The sequence below is a fragment of the Pristiophorus japonicus genome, chromosome 2, assembly GCF_044704955.1.
Source record: "Pristiophorus japonicus isolate sPriJap1 chromosome 2, sPriJap1.hap1, whole genome shotgun sequence".
Classification (NCBI taxonomy): domain Eukaryota; kingdom Metazoa; phylum Chordata; class Chondrichthyes; family Pristiophoridae; genus Pristiophorus; species Pristiophorus japonicus.
Window position 1 is genome coordinate 355,241,150 of NC_091978.1, and position 13,146 is coordinate 355,254,295.

At 43.5% G+C, this 13,146-nt stretch overlaps 1 protein-coding gene across 2 annotated transcripts in view; it reads right to left on the reverse strand.

Annotated features, from left to right (window-relative positions):
* Positions 1–491: 491 nt before the first annotated feature.
* nrg1 (neuregulin 1) overlaps positions 492–13,146 on the reverse strand; it is a 212,005-nt gene continuing 199,350 nt past the window's right edge. For both annotated transcript variants that reach the window (XM_070866035.1, XM_070866029.1), the window contains 5 exons: positions 11,898–12,000; positions 8,961–9,087; positions 4,619–4,749; positions 3,470–3,673; positions 492–1,178 (listed from right to left, as the gene is read on the reverse strand). In XM_070866035.1, the coding sequence (XP_070722136.1) occupies positions 539–1,178; positions 3,470–3,673; positions 4,619–4,749; positions 8,961–9,087; positions 11,898–12,000 (1,205 nt within the window). In that variant the 3' untranslated portion in view covers positions 492–538. The remainder of the gene's footprint in view (positions 1,179–3,469; positions 3,674–4,618; positions 4,750–8,960; positions 9,088–11,897; positions 12,001–13,146) is intronic.

Here is a 13,146-nt window from a genome sequence, read left to right on the forward strand (position 1 = left end):
ACCACAGCGGTGAAACATTACTGAACAAGCAGCTCAACCCCCAAGAGTGATACATCTCCTTCATTCCCTCGTGTGAGCGTGTGTGGGGAGGGGGAATTCCACTTCTCCTGACCGACACTGAGTCTGCTGCATCCCACTCTGAATTCCGCAGGAACCCAAACTCCACCCCCCCCAGGAAAAATACCCTTGTATCTCGGACATTCTGAAGGAAAACCCTTATCTTATCAGGTGGTTTGGGTAGAAGTACTGTGAAACGGCAACTGGTGTACTAACTCCGTTTTCAGCATAAAGTAACATAAAGGCACCATTGATATCTTTCTGTGTTGAAATACTGTAGAAACGCTACATATGGCACATTAGTATTGTGAATGCTAACATTTTTTTTTACATATATATATTTTAATCTATAAAAACTTGTAGACTTTCTACCAGCTGCAAGATTCTTCTGCTAAAATAAAATAAAATGTTTAATTTAAAGTAAAGTATCCGGAGTACTTCATTATATAAAATAAAGTTTTACTGGTGCATCTATGTGTTTTTAGACAGCGATTGGGTCCTGGTTAGCAATTACATTGGACAGCCTGACTTGCAACTCCTCCTGTGTAGAGTACCTATTGGTGGAGTTAGTCCTGTTTTCAGCCAATCGGTATGCAGGAGCTGACTCTACACTCGTTGCCGTGGGGTTCTGTATGCTCAGAAATGGCGTCTCTTCCCCTATTCGCTCATCTTCAGTCTCACTGTCAGAGCTACTGCTCTCTGAGCTTGTATTGCTCTCGCTCTCCATTCTGTGGGAAATGTGGCCGTTAGCCTTTGTTCTTTTCCCCCTCCGGTTGCCGGCCCCTTTCTTGGGGGGCTCGAGCGCCGGCTCGTACTCCTGCGTGGTCTCGTACTCGTCGTCCTCAGCCACCCTCAGCGGGCTGGCCGGGGTGCCGGCGCTGTCCCTGGCGGGGCCGCGGTACTGCCGGTGAGGGTCTTGCCTCCTCTCCCGCTGCCGGGGCGGGGTCACCAGAAGCAGCGGCCTCTCCTCCTCGATCAGGGGGCTGATAGCCACTGACGGCATGGATATCGTCAGGCTAGAGACCGGCGGCGACATCTCCGAATCCGGCGACTTTGGGGACATTGAGGTTCTGAAGTCCACCGGCGACATTCTGGCTGGAGTGGTCATGGCAGAGACGAACCTGCAATGTAATTAACAGTGCCAATGAAGATGACAAAACAAAACCACACAAGGCCTGAGTTCATAAACATCTCTGTTGCTTGACAACAACAACAACTTGTATTTATATAGCGCCTTTAACATAGTGAAACGTCCCAAGGCGCTTCACAGAAGTATCATGAGATAAAAATTTGACACCGAGCCGCATAAGTAGAAATTAGCGCAAGTGACCAAAAGCTTGGTCAAAGAGGTATGTTTTAAGGAGCATCTTGAAGGAGGAAAGAGTGGTTCAGGCAGGGAGTTCCAGAGCTTAGGGCCTAAGCAACAGAAGGCACGGCCACCAATGGTTGAGCGATTATAATCAGGGATGCTCAAGAGGACAGAATTAGAGGAGCGTAGACATCTCTGGCGGGGGGTGGGGGAGGAGTTGTGGGGTGTGGGGCTGGAGGAGATTACATAGATGGGGGGGGGGGGCGCCATGGAGGGGTTTGAAAACAAGGATGAGAATTTTGATATCGAGGCATAGCTTAACCGGAAGCCAATGTAGGTCAGCGAGCACAGGGGTGCTGGATGAGTGGGACTTGGTGTGAGTTAGGACATGGGCAGCCGAGTTTTGGATCACCTCTAGTTTACGTAGGGTAGAATGTGGCAAGACCCATTTACAGGAGATACGATCCATTTTGTTGGTTAGCATGAGCCAAATTGTGGGATCAGAAATCAAGTCTTCAGTTAATTCTTTCTTGATCAGTGGATAGCTTCTGGGGAATGGTGGCACTCCTGGCTGTCACGTGGATTTAAATCCATTACATACTGATGGAATGAAACAGTGAAATGAGTCGCAAAGCTCCAACCCAGTTCCTGATATGCACTGTGCTTTCAGTGCTAATTAGTGAACTCAAAGAGGTCACAAGGATGGCTGGTGTGAGAAGTGTAACACTGGGCTGCAAGGGAAGGGACTCTTCTGAGGTTGGAGAAGAGTAAAAGGAGCATTGTGGGTGCAATTATTTATTTTACATCCACCCGAGAGGACAGACGGGGCCTAGTTTAACGACTAATCCGAAACACGTCATCTCCCTCAGTACTGCACTGAAGTATCAGCCACGACCCACGACCTTCCGACTCAGGAAGGAAGGGAGCTACCATGAGCCAAGGCTGACGCAAGTCAGTGCCGTGCCCTCAGTCCCGACAATTACAGTCAGACTTCCCCTTACAGTCGGAGCTACGCGCTCTCTCTTTACAGTTACAGTCAGACTTCCACTTTCAGTCTGAGTTGTGGCCTCAATCCCTACAGTTAGTCAGGCCTCCCCCTACAGTCTAAGCCAGATCTCCCCCTACAGTCAGAAACATAGAAACATCGAAAATAGGTGCAGGAGTTGGCCATTCGGCCCCTCGAGCCTGCACCACCATTCAATGTGATCACGGCTGATCATGCAACTTCAGTACCCCGTTCCTGCTTTCTCTCCACACCCCTTGATCCCTTTAGCCATAAGGGCCACATTTAACTCCCTCTTGAATATATCTAACGAACTGGCCTTAACAGCTTTCTGTGGTAGAGAATTGCACAATTCTCTGAGTGAAGAAGTTTCTCCTCATCTCAGTCCTAAATGGCTTACCCCTTATCCTTACACTGTGACCCCTGGTTCTGGACTTCCCCCACATCGGGAACATTCTTCCTGCATCTAACCTGTCCGATCCTGTCAGAATTTTATATGTTTCTCTGAGATCCCCTCTCATTCTTCTAAATTCCAGTGAATATAAGCCTAGTCAATCCAGTCTTTCTTCATATGTCAGTCCTGCCATCCCTGGAATCAGTCTGGTGAACCTTCGCTGCACTCCCTCAATAGCAAGAAAGTCCTTCCTCAGATTAGGAGACCAAAACTGTACAAATATTCAAGGTGTGGCCTCACCAAGGCCCTGTATAACTGCAGTAAGACCTCCCTGCTCCTATACTCAAATCCTCTCGTTGTGAAGCCCAACATGCCATTTGCCTTCTTCACCGCCTGCTGTACCTGCATGCCAACTTTCAATGACTGATGTACCATGACACCCAGATTTCGTTGCACCTCCCCTTTTCCTAATCCATCACCATTCAGATAATATTCTGCCTTCCTGTTTTTGCCACCAAAGTGGATAACCTCACATTTATCTACATTATATTGCTGTGCCCTCTGACCCTACAATTACTGACCTCCCCTACAGTCAGAGCTGTGCCCTCTGTGCATACAGTTACTGACCTCCCCTACAGTCAGACCTGTGCTCTCAGTTCCTACAGTTACAGTCTACACTACACATATAAATGACTGCAGATTCTACCTTTCACTATGCGGCGAATCTCGGAGAGAGTCCGGAGTGTCTCTGGAGTTCCTCACGCACGTAAGCATCTCTCGTTGGCCTGCCACACCATTGAGACGACCTCGGTGATTGATGGGGCTGGTCTGCCTGCTGGTTTCTATTGATGACGTCGCAAGCACAGAGCGGCTGTCTGAGATGACACTTTCTGTCTGGCCTGTACTCCAACTGTGGCCAATACAAAGAGAAACAATTTTAAAACCTGTAGTCAGGCGGCCTTTGTGAAGCACACAGCCAAAGTCATTATATTCACGAGGGAAATCTTCAGCAACTTTCCTGATACAAGTGGCATCAGACATTTGACATGATTTAATTTTTAAGAGAATAAATGTCCTATTGTCTACTTCATTGCGACACAGTGAGGGAGGTCAAGGAAGGTGCCTCACAATTACTTCCTGTGGGTGACAGGAAGTCCTCTCTGTATGATGCCCGTCACAGATTTAAATGGTTATGCTCAATGCCGTAGAATGGAAAGTAAAAAATGAACTTGCATTTATATAGCGCCTTTCACTATCTCAAGATATCCTAAAGTGCTTTACACCTAATGAAGAACTTTTGAAGTGGAATCACTGTTGTAATGTAGGAAACGCGGCAGCCAATTTGCGCACAGCAAGGTCCCACGAACAGCAATGAGATAATGACCAGATAATGTGTATTAGTGATGTTGTTTGAGGGATAAATATTGGGCCGGTTTCCCCTCAAATAGTGCCATGGGAGTTTATACATCCACCCGAAAGGTTATATGTCTCGGTTTAACGTCTCATCTGAAATACGGCAGTACAGCACTCCCTCAGCACTGTGGTGCCGGAGCGTCAGTCTAGATTTTATGCTCAAGTCTCTGGAGTGAGGCTTGAAGCTACAACCTTTTGACTCACAGCATGGGGGGGGGGGGCTTAGGCTGTGATCATGGCCTGGACCCCCTGAAGATCTGGCCAGGAACATTTTTTTCACATGGAGGTGCACTGACCGAGGAATTTTAGAGCTGTTGTCTATGACTGATAGATCCCTTTGTATCATATGTGCTACCCCATCTGTTCATTGCAAATCTCTGTCAGTTGATTCTTGTTATACGCTATTTGAGCCAAGAATGCGGTTTGATCCAGATGCCTTTACCTGTGGCTGGGTGTGTGAGTAACTGTCGTAGAGTGATGGGTTGTCGATGTGTAGTGACTTGTTGAGAATGAGGTTTCTGTTTCCCGCTCAATGACGTGCTCAGTGGATCCAGGGTTTTTCATTATATATTGCTGAAAACCAACAATACACAGTTAGAATACAAGAAAGGTCAGAACAAGAAAAGGTCATCGGGCCCATTAAGCCAACTCCTTCCACAGGCCATGCAAGTCTATCACCATCATGGACATCACCTTCCAACCAAGATCTCCCTCCTCTTTCCCAAACCTCAGGTTAGATCTGTTGAAATGGCAGCAACACAGAGCTCCAGTGATGGTTAAATGACAGGAGTCCATAGACGGGCAGCGTTTTAAAGACAAAATTAAGAGTTTCTGTACACTTAGTAAAAACTATGCCTTTCTTTATTGCGATGCACTGACCAGTTTAGTGTGCTGGTCGACATATACTGTTCACTGGCTATCAATACGCTCCAGGTGTAAAAGAAAATCAGACACACAAAAACTACTAGTCTGAATAATTAAGAAATGTCATTTTTTGCTACATCTTATGTCCTTGTTAAAGCCCCAGGCAGACTTTTCAATGAATACTAAACATGGAGCGAGACAATTACTAATTGCACGTCTCAGTAGTGAAAGGCTCAGAAACAAAACAGCTTCGCCTTTCAATGTGAATTGTATAACATGCAATATTTTGGCAAAATAATAAGACGTGAACAGTGACTTCACTTCCGCATGCTGAGTGACATGCTGAGAAGTGTCTGGCAATATTACAGGGCCTGAATTTTTTGGCTCATCATTGTGCATGTATCTATCAATTAATGAACCATTTGGATTGCGCTAATATTGGCCATATTATCCCCACCATTACTACTGACCTTTGTGGCCAATTATCTAACAATTCTTCCCGACAATATTGTCTCAAGTTACACAGTGCCGCACATTAACTTCATACCTATTGGAACAACATGGTGCCTTATGACCTACGTTATACCAAGTCCTGGCTCCTTATTTTGGTCTCAATAGTTGAAGCTGCCGTGTTGGTTCAGCAAAAGTTTAAATTACTGCTTCTCATTGGCAAACAGCTCCACCACCTCGGAGATAAGCTGCATGTGATGGTGTCCAGTCAAGAAGAGGTGGGACATTTTGACTGGCTCCATGTTGGCCAATGTACTTTAAGGGACCTCAGTATAGGGTAGGCATAAATCTACCACTGACGGCTCTTACTACACTGGTTGAAAATAAATGAGTTACAGCCACCTGGAGGTCAGGTTTTGTAAGGTGCTGGTGCGCTATGATCGTCAATAACTGGAACACGACAAACTTCTCTTCCAAGGTACTAAAATGGCACCTGTTATCTACAGCAGTGTCACACCTTGACAGGGATGTTGAAGGAAATGAGACATGACCAACCAGATTAATCATTACAGAAATATGCTGCTCTTTTTATGTCCATTTATTTAGTATACAATATAGTACTTGTTAAAGACTAAAAATATGGAAATGCAATGGAAACACCTTCAAGTCAGGATTGCGTAGTAGTAATGGGCTCCATGCACACTGTCTTACCAAATCGAGGGCAGGCTGGAAGATTGGTGAACCTTGACCTACAGCCTATTCCCACTTTGTAAAGCCACTCTGTGGGTTTTTACTTCAACCTCAATCAGTTCACTGAAGAAAACACCAAACATTCTCTTCAGGAATAAAACCTCCATCTGCTGACTCACGCCCACAATGATATAAATTCCTATATTGTATCTACTGACACAACACTGCTAATTCAACATTGTATCTACTGAAACTAATACAGTGCTGTTAATTATATATTGTATTATGCTGACACACTAACACAATGCAGCTAATTATATATTCTATTATACCGAAGCTAACACAATGTTGTTAATTATGTATTATATTATACCAAAACTAACACAATGCTGTTAATTATATGCTGTATCTATTGATACTGACTCAATGATGTTTGTCCAATATATCTACTAACACACTAAAAGAATGCTGTTAATCCTATGCTGTATCTGCCAACAACTAATTCTGCATTGTATCTGCTGAAACTAACCCAACGCTATTAATTTAAAATTGTATCTATTGATGCTGACACAATGATGTATGTCCAATATTGTACCTAGTAACCCACTAAACAATGCTGTTAATCCTATATTGTATCTATCGACAAACTAACAGAATTATAATTATATATTATATCTTAAAAAATCATTAATTTGTGGCAAACAAGAGATACGCCACGAGTTCCAATTGTCCACAAATTGCTAGACGATTATATTTTTAATCTTAATTTCTGTCTCCTATTCTCGTTCTTAATTTAAGCTCTTTATTGCTCTGTCGCTAATTTGACTGTAATTTATTCCATTTCCATCTCTGTTGATCGTTCTGTTTCTTTCTCTAGCCTCTTGTTTCATTGGTTAAGGAGAAAAACCGTTGAGGCCAACGTTCATGCTTCCCTGATGCCCCGTTGACCTGTTATCAAATCGAATTTCCAGCAACTCGTAGCGCAAAAATGATATGATCTGAAGGGTGAGGTAAAAGATCCAATTCGAGGCATTCACTGTGAGATGCCCTGCTCCAGCAATGCCTGGGCCATTAACACAATGCTATTCATCCCATGGTGTATCTACCAACACAAAGCTGTTAACTCTACACTGTATCTAATGATACTATTACCCCTATATTGTATTTTACTAACACAATGTTGTTAATTCTTTATTGTATCTGTGGACACAAAAACAATGCTGCTAACTCTACATTTTGTCCACTGGAATTTACTTAATGCTATTAATCCTATATTGTATTATATTGACACAGTAACACAATGCTGTTAATTGTATTATGGATTTATCAACACACTAACACAATGCTGTTAATCCTATTATGGGTTTATTGACACACTAACACAATACTGTTATTTCTATATTTGTATCTACTGATACAATGCTATTAATCCCATGTTGTATCTATTGACACATTAACACGGTGCTATAAATGTTATATTCCATCTAATAACACAATGCTGTTAATCCTATACTGCATCCACTATTTCTAACACAATCCTATATTGTATCTGGTGTTTTTGCCAACACAACTGTTAAAGCCACAGCACATCTACTAGTGACACTGATGGCCTCTGTCTATTACAGTGATGCCACCGATGGCAGTCTGAATTCAGCTGCTGTACATCTGGTCCAAAAGATTCTGCGGCCCAACCAAAGGGATTGATTGTTCTCAGAACCTCTGTCGTCAGCGATCATTTCTTCTGCACGAGAGCACTCATGCCGGTGTGCGCAGGCTGGTGAGGTCGTTGCTGTAGCAATATCTCTTATGGCCCTTCTGAAGAAAGGTGTAATGTGTGCAAACTGAAGCGCCAAACATTACTTCCAATGATCATGTGGGTGCAAACTTGCTCAGGCACACTTGCTGGTCAATTCTTGTGGTTTGAAATCTGCTTGACAATTCCACAGCAGGAGCAGCAAGGCTTCTACAGAATCACATCTATCTGGGGAATTTCTGTAACACACAGGAGGCATCACACAGACAACCCCCCAGTGGAACTAGCTGAATGCTGGTAAACTTATATTGTATCTCACAGTCATAGCGATACAATGCAGTTCATCATAGGCGGTCCCTCGAACGAGGGTGACTTCCACGAGTTCACAAGTGTTTCGATGAAGGACCCGATGTTCCAGTCCTGAACTCCAATTGAGGGGGTGGAAGATGCCTGTGCGTGGATTTTTTTTTTAAGCATCTGGTGGCCGTTGCACACCAGCCACCACGCGGGCTTGACAGAGCTAGGTCTTGGTCCAGTGGCAAGGGTTACCCAAGCCGACTGGAGACCTGCTCTGCTGCATGGACCTAGCGCGTACACATATCGCAGTGTGGGCTGGCCCGTGCTGCCCCTGGGCCCTCAGCTCTTCTGGGCCCCGTACCCTCATCTGTCGAACCTCCACCACAAACACTCGCCGCTACTTCGCCCCGACCTTAATGCTGCATTGGATATCGACGCTGTAATGTAATTGCTTCATGGGTTCTTTTCTTAAGAATTCATAACAACATATTGCTAATAAAAATTACTTGGTTTATTAACAAAGGTTTAACAATCACACTCCAAATTACCATTTCATCCACTAGGCTCTCAACTGCATACCTCGTCGTGGATAGTCTAGACTCAACTGACTGGGGTTTTATTGAGTCTTGTGAACACCACGTGACTGGCTAAGCCACTTATAATGCAACAGCTGTACAAACCTGTGAGCATACTCACAGGTGCATACATTACAGATGCCAACTCAACTTACATTTGCCAATTGAACATTGTCTGCCGGGGGATTTGTGTGGTGAGGTCCATTTACAAGGTTTACCATGTTGTTTCGCTCGGAGCGCAGACTCTGTCTTAGTCGGTCGTGCAGCTTTTTTCTCTGTTTTCTGTAACGGATGGCAGAAGCAATGCGATCAGAGACAAAAATAAACATCAATTATGTGACACGGTTTTCTGTACATTAAAAAGAAGTAAAATTCCAGGGATGAATTTTTCACACTCATTTCCTTCAGCACCAGCGTAGCATTCAGCCTGAACGCCCAACCCTTTAAATATGGCTCACATATTGGCCTTATTTTATCCTTCCTCTGCATCCTGTCCAAACCGAGTGTTTCTAAAAATAAATATAGGAAAGAACTAACTGAATGGAGGGTTGTACTGACTGAAAACATATTACCGTTTACAGCCATTTCTACATGGCACCGATTGTGTAATATATTTGCAAGCAAGATTGTCCAAAAGCAATTTCAACCCAATTATTTTACATAGAATTACATAATTACAGCACAGAAACAGGCCATTTGGTCCAGCTGGTGTTTATGTTCCACAGGAGACCGCTCCCACCCTACTTCATCTAATCCTATCAGCACATCTTTCTATTCCTCCTCCCTCATGTACTTATATTGCTGCCCCTTAAATACTATTTGCCTCAACTATTCCCTGTGGGAGCAAGTTCCACATTCTCACTATTCTCTGGGTAAAGAAGTTGCTCCTGAACTCCGTATTGGATCTATTCGTAACTATCTTATATATCTGTCCATTTGGACTCCCCACAAGTGGAAACATCTTCTATTTACTGAAAAGCATTCCTTTTCTCCCCTTAAGTAAACACTATGCTTTGAATACTAAATATGAATATTCAACGTCAGAATTTTGCAGAAATATGCTAGGTTGAACATAATGCACAATGAAAGTTGAAAGTCACACCATGATTTTTGGGGTAGATACCATCCAGGTTTTTTATTTCCACCTCCAGTCATTGCCCACACACAAGCTGCTGCTGAGAAGTTGGACAGGCAGCCTATTGCCGGACTATTGTGAAGTGGACAAACAATGTCCCCCGGATCCCCTTCTAATTCTCATCCCTGTCCTCTGGGGTGGAGCATGCCCTCTGCACTAGGTCTCTCCACGGTGATAGCTGAGATTGGGAACTCATTGAGGTGGAGGAAGGGTTACTACAAAGTAATATATGTGATGGGGACTGTCGCTGTTTTTAACAATGAGGTTTAATTCATTTGTGCAACTTTAAATTTAGAATGTTGTAAAACCTCATTCCTTCTGGTGCTGGTTGACACACGCCGGTGAAATTTGACTTTGGTGATGGCATGAAATGGGCTGGTGTGGATCGGCTGCCTGTTGTACAACCCGCCTGATTTTTATTTTCCATGGACTTCAATGGGCAACCAATCCGCTACCACCATTTTGTGCCCTCGCCAATGTCAGCCCCATTAACTTTCTATAGCAACAGCTTTTGTTCAGATTTCAAACTGCAATGATCTAAAGAAAGAAAAAATACACTCATTATCAAATTGCTGTCAAAAGTATTCCCCCCTCTGCCCCATGGGGCCTATGTGGCTACAAATCATTCACTGTCGGGGAGGGAGGCTGGATGCATTGAGCAGGAGACCTGCTCCCAGACTCTGCCAATGCCACTCTGAAAGAGTTTGGCCTAGAAATTCGTCTCAGGCGGTAACACAAAAGGGGCGATATGGGATTGGCCGCCGGTTATACACAGCGCCTGCTATTCAGTTCCATTGCAGTCAAATGAATTGAACATCAAGCGCCGCATATAACGGCCAATCCGATATCGCCTGTTTTGCTCCAGAGCCCGAGATGCATTTCTAGGCCATGGTCTCCTCTAGTAAACTCCAATTTATAGCATTCAGTCCCAGTTTTGCTTCTGTTAAAAAATATTAAAGTCATCGAATGTTGTGATCTTCTGGATAAAGGGTACCAGAACTTGGGAATGGAGCACATCCTGACTTGGACCACTCATGGTCAGCATCCAGCTCCCAGATCAGAGACAGCACAATTAGTTGCAGAGTCGAATTCCCTTTACTTTCTAAACAAGATGCTTCAGCCCAAACTCAGGAAAACCTGCCAGCACGTGTTTTTAAAAAAAATTCCATCTCCTACACTAGCATCCTTATAGCCTTTCTGAATCACACTATCAATTAATACCAGATTTTGGGCAGTTTTGAGCTCACTCGCAACTGGTGACTGCATATAGGACCTCTCCAGCTAACAAAGAGAAATCCCCATCCTTGGGTCCCATCAATAGAGGAGACATTATGCTGTCCAACTCCATCTCCTATCTTTTCAATTAAGCATTGCATTTTACCCTTTCGGTTGAGACGTTAAACCAAGGCCCTGTCTGCCCTCACAGGTGGAAGTAAAAGACCCAATGGCATTAATTTGAAGAAGAGCAGGGGAGTTTTCCCTGAATGTTCTGGTCAATATTAATCCCTCAATCAACATGACAAAAAACAGATTATCTGGTCATTATCACAGTGCTGTTTGTGGGAGCTTGCTGTGCGCAAATTGGCTGCTACGCTTCCCACATTACAACAGTGACCCCACTCCAAAAGTACTTCATTGGCTGTAAAGCGCTTTGAGATGTCCGGTGCTCGTGAAAGGCGCTATATAAATGCAAGTTTTTCTTTCTTCTTCGACTTTAACAAGTGACTCGACCCAAATTACAGGGAAATAGTTATTTAACAACTTAAGGCAGCCTTAATTTGCCGACTGCTTGGTTTTACCTAAATATCGTTCTAAGGAAAGGCTGGTGTTTAAAAAAAAGGCTGGTACTCAAACACAAGAAAAATTCACTTTGAGAGAGGAAAGAAACTAACAGACGAATTAGTGTTGATCAGATTGTACTGTATCTTGGATTTGAAAGAATGAAACTTTGGATTACTTTGTTTTGCAGTACGCCACCACACACATGATGCCAACCACTAGGAGGGCAATACAGATGCCCGTTATCGTCAGCACTCGCTTCTGGTACAGCTCCTCAGCTTCTGAAGAGGGAAGCAGAAAACAGCAGGTTATAGCCTGAGGCTAGCCGTGTAGCCAGCATGCCATGAAAAAGCAATCATTTAAGCTCCGTGGATGAGGAGAAATTGCTCGTACAGTTTCCATTTTCCACCTGCCGCGTGCTTGCAACGGAAATTAAAACGCACAAAATGGAAACTCACTGCAAGGTTTTTTTTTAAAAAAAAGGCAATTCTCAGCTTACACTAAGCTTCCTGTTTCATTTACGTTTCTTTGGATTCACACCGTGCCCGAGTAGAAGTGTAGAACCAATGTGGTTTTCTATCTTAAGCTGTTTTTTTCTTTAAACTGTAGCCACGGTATCTGCGCTGATGACCACAGGCGTCGATGACCAAACAGAAACATGCCAAGACGCATGTTGAGAGCCGTCAAGTACCAGCCAATCCAAATGACAAATGTGTGACCTCTTGCGAGATCTGCCTGTCTTTTAAAAATGTGCACAGCTTCATGCATTTAAATACATGCCAATCTTCTCGGTCGTAAATGTCACTCCAAGTAATAACCATGTGTGCCTTTTCCAATCAAGAAACACAGCCATGTTCCACTTGTTTCAAGCTTTCTACTCAAGCACAGGATTGAACTAATTAATAGAAAACTAATAAGTATTATATAAGCCAAACATTGCCTTTTTGAACTCCTGCAGTGCAACTTTAAAAAACAAGTCTTGACAATTATACATAAAACTGGAGTTAAATTGTTATTGGAGTTATTACTCATTGATGTTTCCTGCAGCATAAATAATGCCCTATATTAGATATATTTATAACCCGTTGCTCTATGTTCCAAGAAATATGCAAATGCTTGAAAAGATTCACGTGCCAAAATTTTGGAGCATTTTACTCATACTTCCTCACCTCCTCCTTGAAGCTGACTTCACGAGCCTTTGATCAGCCAAGAGGGATGGGCAGCAGTTGTTAAAGAAACAACCTTTTTAAACCTTGTTCAATGGGAGGTTTCCCTTTGAGTTAACATCACTGACAGAGAAACATCACTGAGTAAAGCACCTTTGAGGTAAATATCAGAATAGAGGCCAGCTGACAGGATTAGGGATGTTTTCCTCCTTACATTTAAAATAGAAATTGATTTTTGTTGTTGTTGCAAAGGTCTGTTAT